A 15279-nucleotide genomic window follows, 5' to 3' on the forward strand; every position below is an offset into this window, starting at 1 on the left:
TCTGAAAGTTGCTGCCCTCGATTTAATTGCGAAATTTTTAGGGAAGAGCGTGAAATCTTTTTATCCAAAGGAGATATGAATTCTGACGAAGAATCGTGCGTGTAACTTTCTTTTCGCATTTGATGTAAAAGAAGAATGGAAAAAATAAAACTTTTTAAAAATATTTTTTCCATTTACAAGATTCCTTTCCTAGTTTCGAATAGATTGGACAGATTATATTGGATAGTTAATTATACTATTGGATAGTTAATTATACTAGTATTATGTACGTTTTTTCACGGTGAATATAATGAATCGGCAATTAAACGAACTAATATTATAGATTATTATGGAGTCGACAATTTACAACACGATTTATTTTCGATCATTAACATATTTGTCACTCAACGATAATATAACATTCTTCCCGATATAATGATAAATTTAGAATTTAACATGTACGTAACATTACTGATCGCCATTATCGTTATAATATTCCGATGAAATTAATATCAATAAAGCATAATATTATTAACACGAATGAAACGGGTGACTAGTTTGTTAATTAATAACACGTTATATCACGGATATTCGCGATATCAATAAAAGATTTTTATTATTATCCTGTCATATTGTATTATAAAACGGGTAAAAAGAGTAACAAAAGTATATAAAAAAAAAGAAAAATTAAACAATGGAAGCTTAACAACATTAAGCCACGTAATAAATCGATAAAACAATCGCAATAATAACGCTTTAATAACATTTTATCCACTATCCAAACGTTTGACATCCGCACCATTCATCACGATTCTAATATAATTTAACAATAAACTCATCCATCATTTAGGGGAAGAAGAATGATAGCTTCCGGTGTAATGGAATTTCTTTTAACGAACAACCTTCTAACTTGCAGCCACGAAGAAAAATTCCTTTCCCGCTCGGCTAATTATGAGATTTAATTACGGCGGACAGAGTTAAGAAAAGTACGACTCGAATAAACACGCTCAGCCGGGGTCCAGTTTGCCCTTCTTGTTCCGGAAACGGAAGAAGTCGTGAAAGTTGAAACAATCCACGTTCAAAAATGAACGAATTCAGGATTCAATTTGTTTCGCAAAGTACAATAGCCAAGTTAACTCTTCCATTACAATCGATTTTAACGTCGCTAATTAAATTTCTTTTCTTACGTATGAAATTCAACGATCTAATAATATTTAGATCATAGATACTTTTTCAGAGAATGTTTTAACAAGTCAGAAATACTTTAAATATAACAAGGATTTATCAATGTAAATAATAAAAAGTGTTTATATAAAATCGATATAACATAATTAATCGATATTTAATCAATAAATTTGATTGATTTTATTAAAATTTAATTACATAAAATTTGATTCGTTTAATTAATCTAATTATTACTGCCTTCGAAATAAATCATTTATGATTCTGTTCTGAATGCAAGGTACAATTTTAAATGAAAATGAATCTCTGGAATGAAAAAATTTTATTCCATATTTTTGACTTGTTTTTTTTTTCCCCCCCCATATAAAATCATTCTCTCCGCTATTATACTATTATTCCTGTGTACATAAAATGTACATAAAAATTCAATTTCCTTTAAAAAAATTCATTCACATACCTATAGTAATTAAACAAAAAAATTCGTTCTCTTTCATTTCATTTTCCAAACAAATCGAATCATAATTTATCCCGGGTTATTACTTACTAATGGATCGTTTCATAGACGATAAATGAAATCTGGCTAAATCATCCACACACGAAATTCCCTCTAATTAAACGCTTAAATTAACGTACTATCAATATTCGCGTTAAAACAAAAATACCGTACACGATCTGAATTCCAACGAATCAACGTAAACACGAAGCATCGAATCTACTCTACTTAAAAATATTTCTCACTCCACAATAAGAAGAAGAAGAAGAAGAAGAAGAAGAAAAGGAAAAAATCTTTCCCTCCAAAAAAATAACGTGTTTGCATGGTTTTAACGGTTAAAAGACGTGAATGTTCGAGGGTGGATTGGAAGCAAAAAAAAAAAAAAAAAAGAAAAAGTATCTTGGAATGCGGCGTGTGCGTGTTCCACGCCAAGGAATAACGAATTTGCGAGACAAAGGGCACCGAGTTGTCGAGATAGGAAGGATAGAAAGGGAGCGGAAGAGATGAGGTCACGAGGGGGAGGAAAAGAGAAGGAAGGAGAGAATGCACTCGCTCAAACCACCATGCAAATATTTACTCGTCGAGCGAGTAGCTTCCCGTAAAAATAGCCTATATCTGCCTCTCTCTCTCTCTCTCTTCCCCTAGTTTCATCTTTTTCCATCCCACTGTCTCTTTTCGTCTCTCTCTCTCTTTCTCTCCCCCTTCCACTCTCAACGACTGTTTGCGATGCCCTTCCTATCACTCTCTCGCTTCCTCTCCACCGTTGTTTCGAAACTCTGTCTCCCTCCTTTTCCATCAAGGTCCCGCAGGTATCGCGGATTGTATACCCACCTGAAAGATCTGCTTGAGGGAGAAGAGAGCTCGTCGCAGCTCGCGGCCCTCGCTGTTCAGCAATTTTTCTGAAACAGACAAGTAACACGCAACCATTTATTATAATAATACCTCGCGTTAGGGACGTATTGTTGGGGCGGGAGTCGGTCAGTCGGTCTCCTTATTCAGCGTACGGTTCTGCCTCTTTCTCTCTTTCTTTTTTTCTTTCGTTTATGGAGATGATATTGTGGGAGATTTGTGTCGTGAATCGCACAAGGGGACTGTTTAATGTGTTATTAAAATAATCGTGGGTCGAGTGAGAAATTCATCCTTATTTGAGAGATTTAAAATTTGGAGACGGAGATGAATTTAATCAATTGTTTTGTGGTGGAACAGATTGAATCGAGTAATTGAGATAAACAAAGTGTCTCATACTTTAAGAAAGAATCTTGAAATATATATAAATTTAGAAAAAAGATGTTTATTTTGTGGAATAGAATTTTTTCTTTTCTGCTAGAGCAACGATAAAAAGTAACAGTCATTCCATTTATATATTATATTTATCGTTAACTAATATTTATTTTCTATTTCTGGCAGATATATTCTTTTTCAATTTCAAACAAACACTTTTCCATTTCGTACAAATAGATATACAGAAGTATTATTCTTACAAATTTTTATTTTCCTTTATAATGAATGCGATTCTTTTTTTTTTTTTTTATGAAGTATTCGATAAGGAAATTGTCTACAGCCGCTTACGCTGTAACGGTGCCTCCAAAGTGGTCGATGGTTCGCGCTGAAGGCGCGCGCAAAAGCGAACAAGCCACCCGGAAGTTCGTTTAGCGTAGGAAGATCAGGAACAGCTAGGTACACCGGGAGAGCTTTTGTTTCCAACGTTAAGCATTGTCGACGCGCCGTAGGGACTCGTTAATTATCAACTTCTCTTCACGTCCGATTAAATCATTTCTGGGATGAACGTGTTTCCCTCCCCCTCTTTGTATTCTCATTTTCCAAATTCTCTCCATTTCCTTCTTTGTAAAATCGAACGAAACGGAATAAAAAGATATATATACCGATCAGAATCCTTCAAATTTTTCCATTTTTCCTTTCTTTTTTTTTAATAGTTCATTGATTCTTGTTACATATATATCAAAGAGAAAAGGAAAATATTAATTGACCTAAAATCTATTTAACTCGTGATAGTTAATCCATTTTGAAAATTATAACGAGATTGAATATCAAGGTATTTAGAGCATTCAAGAGTTAGCCTCGAGATAATTAATTCTCAAATACTTCTAAAGTCGATGCAATTGGCGAAGTTTCATAAGCATTATGGCAGATAACTATTCATATCAAATTTCGACGTTAGCATAATTCCAAGATATCCCTTCAATTGTATAAAAAAGATTTATAAAATAATTATCCAATAAAAGTCTCCAAATATTAAATTAAAAAAAAAGAAAAAAAGATCTATTATGATCATAACTCGATGCTACAACTCCTACGAATGGAATCACAATGAAAATGCAAAAAAAAAGTTAAGAGAAGAGAAAAGAAGAAGAGCAAGAAGGGGAAAAAAAAAAAAGATCCGAATGATATCGCGGAAGAATGGGGACTGAATGGGGAGGTTCTTTCCTCTCGGTTGAAATCATTTATCGGGGTTAATTAGAGGAAAACCAGTAATTAAGTCCGCGATTAATTTTACACGACGAATTTTCGTCGGTTCGCATTCACCGTTCCATCCCTATTATCCACCCTCCCATCCCCCTCGTCATTTCCCGCTCTTTCGGGGACTCTATCATTCTTTTTCAATCGTGGCCCGGCCGTATTACTAATAATTGAATTCCATTTCACCAGCGGCGCACTAAATTCAATTTCCCCAGCCTGGTCGCTCGCCTGTCGAGATTTTCTAGCTTGCTAAAAATTCATACGAGAACGAACAAGAGGGAAATATATATATATATATATATATATATATATATATATATATGAAAAAAAAAAGAAAAAAATAAGAATAAAATCGCGTAAAAGAAATGGGGAGCAGAAGAAGAACGGCGTATAAAATGAAAAGTCCAAGGGTAAGATTCGAGATTTATGAGGCGCATATCATCAGTAAAAATAGGTTGAAAACTCGATCGTTTACCGAGATATGTCCATTTCTTGTTCCACGTTGGCATCGTGATTGATTTATCATCATTGCTTATTTATCGTGGTTGAATAAGGAAAGGAATATTGTCGATAGCAATTTCAACCCCCACCCCGGATCCTCGTCCCCTTGGTACAGTGATTGCACGCTGGTTTCGGGCGTACACTCGGATGCACGCTCTATCGAACAGCATGAATGTTGATAATTGGCTGGTATCGATGTCAATGGGCGAATAATTTCGTCCCCAACGCGTTGACCATTCCATTATGTTCGGGGTAAGTGGTAGCAGACTGTTTGCGTTGAACAATTGCGAGGCGTGGATAGTATGTTTGGTGGCAGTGATGTAATGGCGATTACAATCGGCACAGGGTTGTTTTAACGGGGTGAATCGAGCAAGAAGTTAAGACTTTCTTTTCTTTTTTGATTTAAATACAATTCAAGTTGAAGAGGAAGTTAAAAATTTTGGAATAAAAGAGGATTATGCAAAATAATTCTAGATATCTATAAAAATGTCTTCCTGTACAAATATATTTTATCAATAATTTCAATCGAACGATGATCGAATCAAAATTTTAATTTTTTTTGTATTGAAATATGATAACTTCCTTTCAAAATATTTCGTATTATTCCTGATCCGCCACTCGTAAATAATACGTATTTTCCATCGTCTCGTTCGCTCCCGATTAAATAAAATCGTGAATGGAATGCGCCGTAGAGTGACAAAAAGCGGGGAGAAAAAGACGTCGAATGGAAATTGGCGTGCAAAAGGAGCAGGGAAACGCAAACCGCGAACCTTGCCGGATTTTTATGAAACTCGAGCCGGTCGTGCAATTGAGCTAATTTCCATACTCACAATTCCACGCAATTTCGCAAATTCGCAAGGACACAAGCGCACAGTTGCTCTTCGTCCAAGGATTTCACGGCTTGAAAATTTATCAGCCCCAGGCTATCTTTCCATCAATTTTCCACGAATTATCAATAGGAACTCGCGCGTTATTGGTATGTACATAGATACGGTACACAATGCGTTGTGGACCGTGTAGATTCCTTCCAATTTTTGCTAAAACCTGACGAAATAACGGGAAGTTGGATATATCTATTGAGAAAGAGAAGAAGTGCCGGCACGGGTTAACACGCGAACATCTCGAACGTTTCTTGACAAATGTGTCAATTTGCATATTCAGAAACGGGTATTTCTGCTTCGTGGAAATATTCGAGGAGCATTCGTTGAAAATGAACGCTCTTTGGATTCTGATTCGATTCGAAATTCTAGAGAAAGATGGACAGATGATTGATTTCAGTAGATTTCAGTTTGCAATGCTATCGAATATTAAAAGACGAATAAAAGATGATTAAGATTATTATACTCTATTGTTTTATTAATTTTTAATATTGATCCATGTTATAATAAAGGATACTATATATGATAAAGAAGAAACTCTGACAAATCTAACCACATGAAAATAATCAAAGTAAGGATGATTATATTATGATTGCCTAGCCTGCACATATATCAAGCAATTTTCTTTAAACAAAATTTAAAACCTAAACATAATGTATCGATTTTTCCATCACTTGATGACTTTAGTTACGATCAATCATACTTTTAACCTAATGCGTACTGTCATTCTAAAAACAGGATGAAAGTTACAACAAATCACAAGTCCCCCCCCAAAGAAAATGTCACGAATAAAAGAAGTCGATTCATTAGTATTTCATCCATCAATGTGAGAATAATATAATCTCGATTGAAATTAAATCGTCACCTGACGTACTACTTCTGATAACTGATAGTCAGGCCAGAATCATTCCTAACTTTCTTGCATAAATTATCTCGTTAAATTTCCATACCATTCATCTTCTGTATTATTATTCCATATTATTCTCTTTATTGAATTTTATTTTTCACGGCCCGCTCAACGTAAGACAAACGAGGCTGCAAAGTGGGTCCACAGCTGCGCGCTGGATCCTGCGAATGAAAACGTCTACACCGCCATTCTCTTTCACGAAAGAAGAAGAAGAAGAAGAAGAAGAAGGAGAAAAAAAAAACAAAAATATCGTTTTCATTCATGCCTGGTTCTATCATGGCCTGTCTGATGCCTGTTTCTTTATTTCGCACGACCACGCCCTTGTTCCACGGTCGAGTCACGGTCTGCGGATCCAAATTCGCGACTCCTTTCGCGGAAAAGGAGGCCCGCGCGACCGCATAATCAGTCGCTATCACGCGATCTTTAAATGCATTATGCATGCCGGCTGCTACGGCCTGGAAGGAGACAGGGTAGAAGAACCAAAAAAAAAAAAAAAGAAGAAGAAGAGAGAAGGACGTATGCGAGGCACAGGTAATTAGGAATCGCTGTAGGGGCCGTACACGAGACGAAAGAGTCGGAATCGAGCGAGAGGGGGCCAGACGTATAAGAAGAAGAATAAGAAGAAGAAGAAAAAGAGGAGGAGGAGGAGGAAGAAGAAAGATAAGGAAGCAACGAGGTCGAGAAAGAGAGGTAGGAGGACCAACATCTTCTAAGAATAGCGGTCCCAAGGCCCTGGGGCCCTTGGCCCCTTCGTAATCAGTGACCATATAAGCAGAAGCCTCTCTCTTTTTATCCTACTCGCGCATGAGCGATCTCTCTGTCCCTCCTTGCAACGTTGAGCAAGCTCGCTGGTTCGTAACAACAACGCGTTGCAACTCCTCGTGGGGATCCCTCTATCATCGAGCCTCTTCACGATAGGATGTGGCCGAGATGTGGTGGTTACGACACCAAAAATCGAGAAAGCGAGAACGTCCTTGGAGATGGGATAATAATCGTTATGGACTTTGCCATCTTTCTGATTTTATTCGATGTTGTTGGATAGGTAATTGTGGCCGAAGATCTTTTTTTCTTTCGTTTAATTATTTATCGTTTTGTACTACTATTATTTTGCAATTGTCGTATTGTTAATCTTTCTTCTTTGCCACTTGTTGTTGGTATTTAATAAAATATTTAAGAATGGAACGCGTTTCTGGAGGATAGCCTTGATTTTTGACGATACGATTTATTCGATCCATGACGCAAAGCAACACCGTTCGTGCTATTATTTCTCTATTATGCACTATTGCTAAAAAGAGAAATCAAAGTGAGTCATTGAACGAGGCATATAGCTATAATTACTTATGGATATTTCTCTATATCGTGATAGTTAATCGTTATTGGTGCTAAGTAATATTTTTCCTATGCAAATCGAAACAGCTTTTGTTTTAAGGAAATGAAAAAATATCAGCGTGAACGTATGTGTAATTAATTATGCTATAAGAATAGCATGCATACATTATCGATACTAACGTGTCGTTTGATTCCTGTGTTCTATTTTAATAATCTGTATTCGCGATCTATATTCTTATTAATAAATAGATACAAATATTGTTCCAATCCAGTTATACCAGTTGCAATAAATTATAGCGAGAGAATTATCGTTCATAAAGTATCCTAAGCAAAAACAGGCTCTTCCTAAACTTGTTAAAATATTATTAAAATTTTGCCGCGCGGTTTAATCATGACAGAGCAAAAATTCTTTTTCTCGCGTCAAGAAAAGAACGTGACTTTTGATTGGACAATTTCCGTGAGAGGCGACGAAGTACGAATAAAAAAGTAAATAAAAAATAAAAGAAGAAAAGGAAATACTTTTCGGATAATGCTTCCAAGATGAAAGATTTCACAAGTGGCGGGAAAATCGAGATGTCGTTACGCTTGGCATGATCCTGAGCATGCTCGTTGCACGCGTAAACGACCAGTTATCCAGCTCCATAATTATGCTACGCAAGTTTTTAATTAATCGAATGAATACGTAGGAACGTATTAATTTCATAGATTCAACTTCGAGTGTTTAAAAGTTGAACAATTAAAATAATCGAAGGAGGAATCGATTATTTGAAACGACGAGGAAAAGTTATGAAAGTTGAATTGTGAATTGGTTCGATCAATTTTTCTGAGTTTTTCTGAAATGCCGGAAAAATGAGGAAAATTATGAAAAGTTTTTTTTCTTTTTGGTATAATGAAAAATTTAATACACGATTTCTAATTAATTTTAAATTTAGTTCATGGCTATTAACTTTCTGGCACTCTTCAAAAATAGTCAATATTAATAACATTTAATTACCGGTAATATGTTCTTTTCAAAAATGATATATATTTGTTTCTCATTGATAAGTAGATGAAATAGAATAATTAAATATATTCCACGTTATATTTAATTCAATCTATTTAATGCATATTCTTTTTCATAATTGTAAAATATATTTTGGATATTCATATATTTTCAAAGTTAGTAATCTAACGCCATAAATGCAAAAGTTTCAAGACTATATTAAGAAGAAGAAGAAAGATTGTAATTTATCACGTTAATTGAGGAGAATTTCAAAAAGAATAACCGAGAAAATATTAAAGATGGAGTTCAGTTTATCGTCGAACAAATTAGATCATAGTTGCTGAGGATATACGAAATCCAATTCCACGTGTCACGTGATGCGTGCCAACCACAGTTTGCATTGGAAGCGTTTTCTGCACGAAATCTTTTCCTATTCTTGCATTAATTGCCGCTGATTACTGTAATCTCCGCTCGAGATCGACAATTTTTATAACAACCGATATTAACGGCAAACCTATAGAAACCTTCACTTATACAATTCATTTAGGCGATTATAACGATATTAAAATTACATTATCGTAATTTCCAATGAGGAATTTACGCTTTTTATAACAACAACCACTAATATCCCTCTAACTTTCTAAGCGACCGAAATTTCTCTTTATCGTAATAATTATAATAATATATATTAACTGCCGTCATATTCAACGCAATTGGTTTTTATAATTATCGATTAATCCATCCACTTGAATATCTGCCATGCAGCTTATCATTTGTTGTTGAGATAAATTCGAAAATTCTAAATTTAATGAAAATTTGTACATGAGGAACGAATTGATTCTCCTAATTTTTGAAATATAATTTCGCCTAAAAATAATTGTCAAATCAAAACTTCAAGATTTGATTTTTCTTTCTCGAAATTATTTTGTTAATAAAAAGTTAAATAAATATCTATTTCTAACTCTATTTAATAAATTGTTAAACTGGTAAGCTTTATGAAGACTTTTACGATTACACGAAACGAGTTTTTATTTTTAAAGATTATTTAGAATATTTTTACACGATGGAAGATTGGAAATAGATACGATTTGGACTTTGATTCGAGGAAACGATCACGAATTTCGTCGGACGATACGCGAAATCCCGTGGCCTTGTCAATGAGGTCGCAGAGAACGCGATTATTAACGAGCGAATTACTAATAACGGGATTGAAAATTTTACAAGCGAAACTGGCGTCGCTCCAGGGCGAAATTAAAACGAGCAAATCATTACGCGAGGCCATTTTGTCCGCTCGTCGATCGATGACGACGGGTGGGTCGATTGTTTTTGCACAACGGGCAAAATTAAGAAGAGGAAGAAGAAGGTCGTCGAATTTATTGCCTATACAAGAAATTTGTGTGTAATTTTGCGTGAAAAAATGTTTGTACTGTAATTATGGAAAGTATAAAAAAAACGGAATGGTAGAAAATTGAATCTGAAACGTGTGAAAGAAGAAACGTGCGTTCCCAATTGGATACAAATTACTTTTTCTTTTTTTCTTTTCCTTTGCGACAAGAGTGAAATTTAAATATTGGGAAGGATTTTTTTTTTACTACAAAGTAGTATCTGAAGATAATATTATCCGCAAAAGAAACAAAATATATACTTTGAAATAAATTAAAACAATCTTGCGAAAACCGTAATCTAAAATTCGTCCTGAACTAACTTTAAACAAACCCGAATTGAAATATTATATTTACATCTTCATCCAAAGAAAGACTAATACATTTGTATCTCCGGCATACAGAAGATGATTTATATTAATTAATCCCTTTACACTTATTGGAAAGAAATTTCCATTGATAAACGGGAGAATTCAATTTCCTTTAAGAGATATCAAATCACCAATACTTCGTACACGATAAATCATCGACTGTCGATTCATCATATTATCGGCATTAGCAATTAAAACAAATAGCCAGATTCCATTAATTTCACGTCGCTTTAATAATCCCGCCGTAGGATGGACAGGCTGTGGCCCCGTTGAAATATAGATGCGGCCAGGAAACGAAACGAAATATCGAGAATAAGCGAAAGGGCCCGGCAGGTTTCGCCCAAAGTACACGAAGCACCGTTAAAATATGTAAAACGGCAGGGTACACGCCGGCTTCCGCCACCCTCCCACCGCCCTTTCGGCGTCCTCTTTTTTCCCCCGCTTATTCTGGACCTTCGATCATCTCTCCTCCACCACCTTCGCAGGGTTCAATGAACGGGTACGGCCCGCAGGTGAATTCTGCGAACGGCCAGACAACCGTGAATTTCGTCTCGTTCGATTTGCCAAACTCGAAACCGTGGTTGCGGTTAGTTAGCGTTTCCCGCGCCCGACGTCCCGCACTCATTTTCCATCGTTGCATCGACTGGTTTACCCACCAAATTAAAGGATCGAATTATAATACGATAATTGAACTATTTCTTTTCCTTTTGTCGCAGGATACAGTTTTATTATATATCGAATAATTTTATTTCGTGTTGAGAATGATTTTACTTGGTTCGAGGAAATTTGATCAATTATTTATTTCACACGTTCTTCTCGATAATTCTGAACTAATATTGTTTCGAAAGCTTGTTGCAAGTTGGTGAATTAAAATAAAATTATTATTACTATAATTTATGAAACGAAAAATTAAATATAAAATCAATTAAAGATGAATTTTATAGACATTCTTCTTCTTCCTGTTCTTTGTGTTGTTCTATGCAACATTTGAATCTCATTCATATCAGGATACCTTTCTTACAGAATTAATGATCATTACTATAAAATAAAAAATTGGAATAAAAGCCGACGTTTCAATGTACTAATGATAAGTTAAAAGAAGATTCTCGGAAATTTCCTGTTAAAATTACACCATTGTATCACAATGAATTCGAAATACGAGGAGTTTCTTTTCATTAGGCGACAAATGCTGCAGTACAATTTACAAAAACTTGGACATTCATCACGTTGACGACATTCTAGACAACTGTTTAATCACTTTTAATTACTCGTCACCTTCATCAAACGCATGTAATTAGAGGTAGTCTGACGACCGATTTCAAGCGTAATAACAAACTGCACGTGCCAAGGAATCGCACGTTTTATCGTCCATTTAATCACCATTTGTTTTAGAAAAAAAAGAATTTTTTTAAAAACGTGTTGTGATTTAAAAACGAATTAACATTCTTTATGCGTGAATTATCGTTATATTGTAATAAAGAATTGACAAAGAAAATATTCGCTACGCGTCGATATTTTTAAAAAAAAATTTAACATTTTTCAATCACTTATCTGGAAATAAAAGTATCTTTTTTAAATATGCAAATTTAAAAATCGAAATCTTGTCAAATCTTATTGTATATTAATGAGTTTCTTCTTAATATTCTTCAAAATTCATTAAGATATAATTTGCATTCGAGAGAGAAAAAAATTGATCGAAATAAATCATTTTGTTTTTGAAACGTTACTGATACTACTGATAATTCGATAATGAAATTAAAAGATTTGTAAATGATCGAATAATGATTTTTGAAAGATTCACTACAAAGATTCTAAGAATCTTTGTTACTATTTAGAAATTAATTTCTAAACTTTTTTAAATAAATACAACGAAAAATGATAAATTTGCATATCCTATTCTTAACATAAAATTATGAAGATTCAAGATAGTTGCTTTGATTCAAGGGAAAATTGTAGTATAAAGGATTGATTTAAACATTTAATAAACGAAATAGGTTTAAATTTCACGATTAAGACGATGTAACAACATGATTTTTGAAAGATTCACTACAAAGATTCTAAGAATCTTTGTTACTATTTAGAAATTAATTTCTAAACTTTTTTAAATAAATACAACGAAAAATGATAAATTTGCATATCCTATTCTTAACATAAAATTATGAAGATTCAAGATGGTTGCTTTGATTCAAGGGAAAATTGTAGTATAAAGGATTGATTTAAACATTTAATAAACGAAATAGGTTTAAATTTCACGATTAAGACGATGTAACAACATATTCAAGATTAAAATACGAGGACAATCACGATTACACTTCTTTAGGATCGGTTACAAACGCACACATAGAGGGCAATATACAATATAGCAGAGTACTACTACATGCAACCTAGTCACGCTGTCGGCTGAAATAACAAGGGGTCGCGATAAAATTTCCATTGCAACTTTTTATCAACCATCAGAATGGAATATATTGAGAAATAGACCTATTTTTCAACAAATCTTTGCTCATTAAAAAATAACGAGGAAAGGCGGGCATTGTGCATGTCGCGTTTCGAAAAGAAACTAGAATATGTTTAACCGAATTTCGTTTAATGAATTACGAGATCACGACGTGATCGTTTGTGAAACATTTCGTCGTTTTAATTAACTGTCTTTGTGTTGTAAGAATACCGATATACATATAAAGTATATTGCAATAAGAAAGATTCTCAGTTTCAAATGTTTTGTAATTGGATAATGTGAAATGAGAATGAAAGATCACGAAGCGATCTGATAATTATTGATAATGAAATAATTCTTATCTACGAGAATCGATAATTGGAAGATATGAAATTGAAATATCGATTATATCTAGATGTATTTAAATAATCGAAATATTCTCAATTAGTACGGATTTAATAAAGATTAATAACCAATATCGATTAAATATATATATTGGTTTGGTAATTTCCAATTTAAATTCAGAATAATTCATTTTTAATGTTTGCCATTCATTTGAGATTGATTTACTGTATAGATTAGATTTTTATTATAAATTATGTGAAATTATAATTCCAAACTTCAGATGTATTGATTATAAATTGAAATACTAACTAATTGGAATATTAATTGTCTCAAATTCATCTAAAATATAATTTTATATCTGATTAAATTTAAAACATATAAATCAGATTGTGAAATTTAAAAGACGATAAAAATTTTTTTATTTTCCAATAATTGATTTATAAATTTAATTTTTCTAAATTGTGAAATTCACAATGATATATTTTAAAATAAATACTTATATCCGATTTGTAATAAATCAAATGACAAAACATACCATAAATCAGATATGAAAAATGACTACACAGACTTTCATATTTCATTTTCATTTAATAGAAAGCAAAACTATCTTCCATTTACCGAGCGTTTTCTTAATCTTTCTAACAACATTTACAAAAAAAAAAAAAAAAAATCATACCAAATAGAGCATTACAAATTTGAAAAATTATTTCATTCAAAATTATTCTTCTCTTTACAATTATCACGCGAAAAAATTATACCAGAACACGATCGATACACCAAAATATCCTATTACCTACGTATTATCCAAAATATTTATAATATCCACAAAAAATTCATCCCTGCAGGAGGAGAAGAGATAACATATGCCGCCTCGATCTCAATCTCGTGGAAATCACACGCTTCAACGAACGGCATCGTAATCACAACCGATCATTTATTACATTTTTTTCCTCGTCGAACCATCCCTCCCTGTCTTTTCCTCGAAATTGACGAAATAAGATATTTCTTTCTCCCTTCATCGATCGCCTAGCGCCATCTCTTTCCCTTTTTCGCGCCAGAAAAAGGCGACACGGCCCACGGTTTTCGTCGAAGACCACCATTTTCACGGTGATTTTAGCGGGAAATCTCGCCGCGTGCCGTACGATTCAATTTTCCTGGGTAATATTATGATTTAACCGGGGGGGGGGGGGGGGGGGGGGGCCCCGACCGAACGCCTCCAGCGTCGAGGACGCTTTTCAGAGACGTTTTCACGACGAGTTCCCGACGGCGAAGGCGACGAAGAGCGACGGTTCGCGGATAATTACGAGCAGAAAACCGCAAAAATACTGTCCCTCTCGTGGAAATGTTTCGAGCATGTTAATTGCTCGATGAAATTGGTAATTTCGGCGAGGTCGGCTAAGCGTAATCGCTTTTCCAATTACGTCACGAATAGGATATTCTTGAATAGTCGACCTTCTTTGCGACTTTCTTGCGGTTGTGTAGTAGAAGAATCGAGAAAAATGAAGGCTTTGTTGAGGGCTTGTAATTTCTTTGTAGAAAAAAAAAAAAAAAAAAAGAAATAAATAAATTAGATCTTTTGGATCTTCTTGTGATTGGGGGATTTGGCGATGGTTGGTGTATATTAGATGTGCTTTTTTCTTTTTTTCTTTTGAAGAAAAATTGGATAGAATTGATATCGAGTAGTTAAAAAATGTTCTAGTAATGAAAAAACTAATTCAAAAATATTTATTCTTGAATAGAATTTAATTAATTCAAGCAACAGAATACTAAATTCTGTTTAGTTTCTTGTAATCTACATTCTATTAAAATTCCTAGAATTCCAGACAATTCAGTTCCAAGAAGATAAATTAAATTAATTTAAATTATTTTCCTTTTAAATTTAATGAATTTTATAATTATTATATTATTAATTTATTTTTATTTGATCTTGTATTGTTCTATTTCTAAAAATGAAGTATTAAATAAAATAATAATTTTGATTATCTTTAAAGAAAATTTAATAGATCAAATTAATT

The 15279-nt window shown here is 33.7% G+C and overlaps 1 protein-coding gene across 3 annotated transcripts in view; it reads right to left on the reverse strand.

Annotated features, from left to right (window-relative positions):
* Nucleotides 1-15279, reverse strand: part of LOC409786 (jazigo) — a 189278-nt gene that overhangs the window by 40783 nt on the left and 133216 nt on the right. For all 3 annotated transcript variants that reach the window (XM_026441389.1, XM_026441392.1, XM_026441390.1), the window contains one exon: nucleotides 2486-2553. In XM_026441389.1, the coding sequence (XP_026297174.1) occupies nucleotides 2486-2553 (68 nt within the window). The remainder of the gene's footprint in view (nucleotides 1-2485; nucleotides 2554-15279) is intronic.

The sequence above is a fragment of the Apis mellifera genome, linkage group LG6 (assembly GCF_003254395.2).
Source record: "Apis mellifera strain DH4 linkage group LG6, Amel_HAv3.1, whole genome shotgun sequence".
In the NCBI taxonomy this organism is placed as follows: Eukaryota; Metazoa; Arthropoda; class Insecta; order Hymenoptera; family Apidae; genus Apis; species Apis mellifera.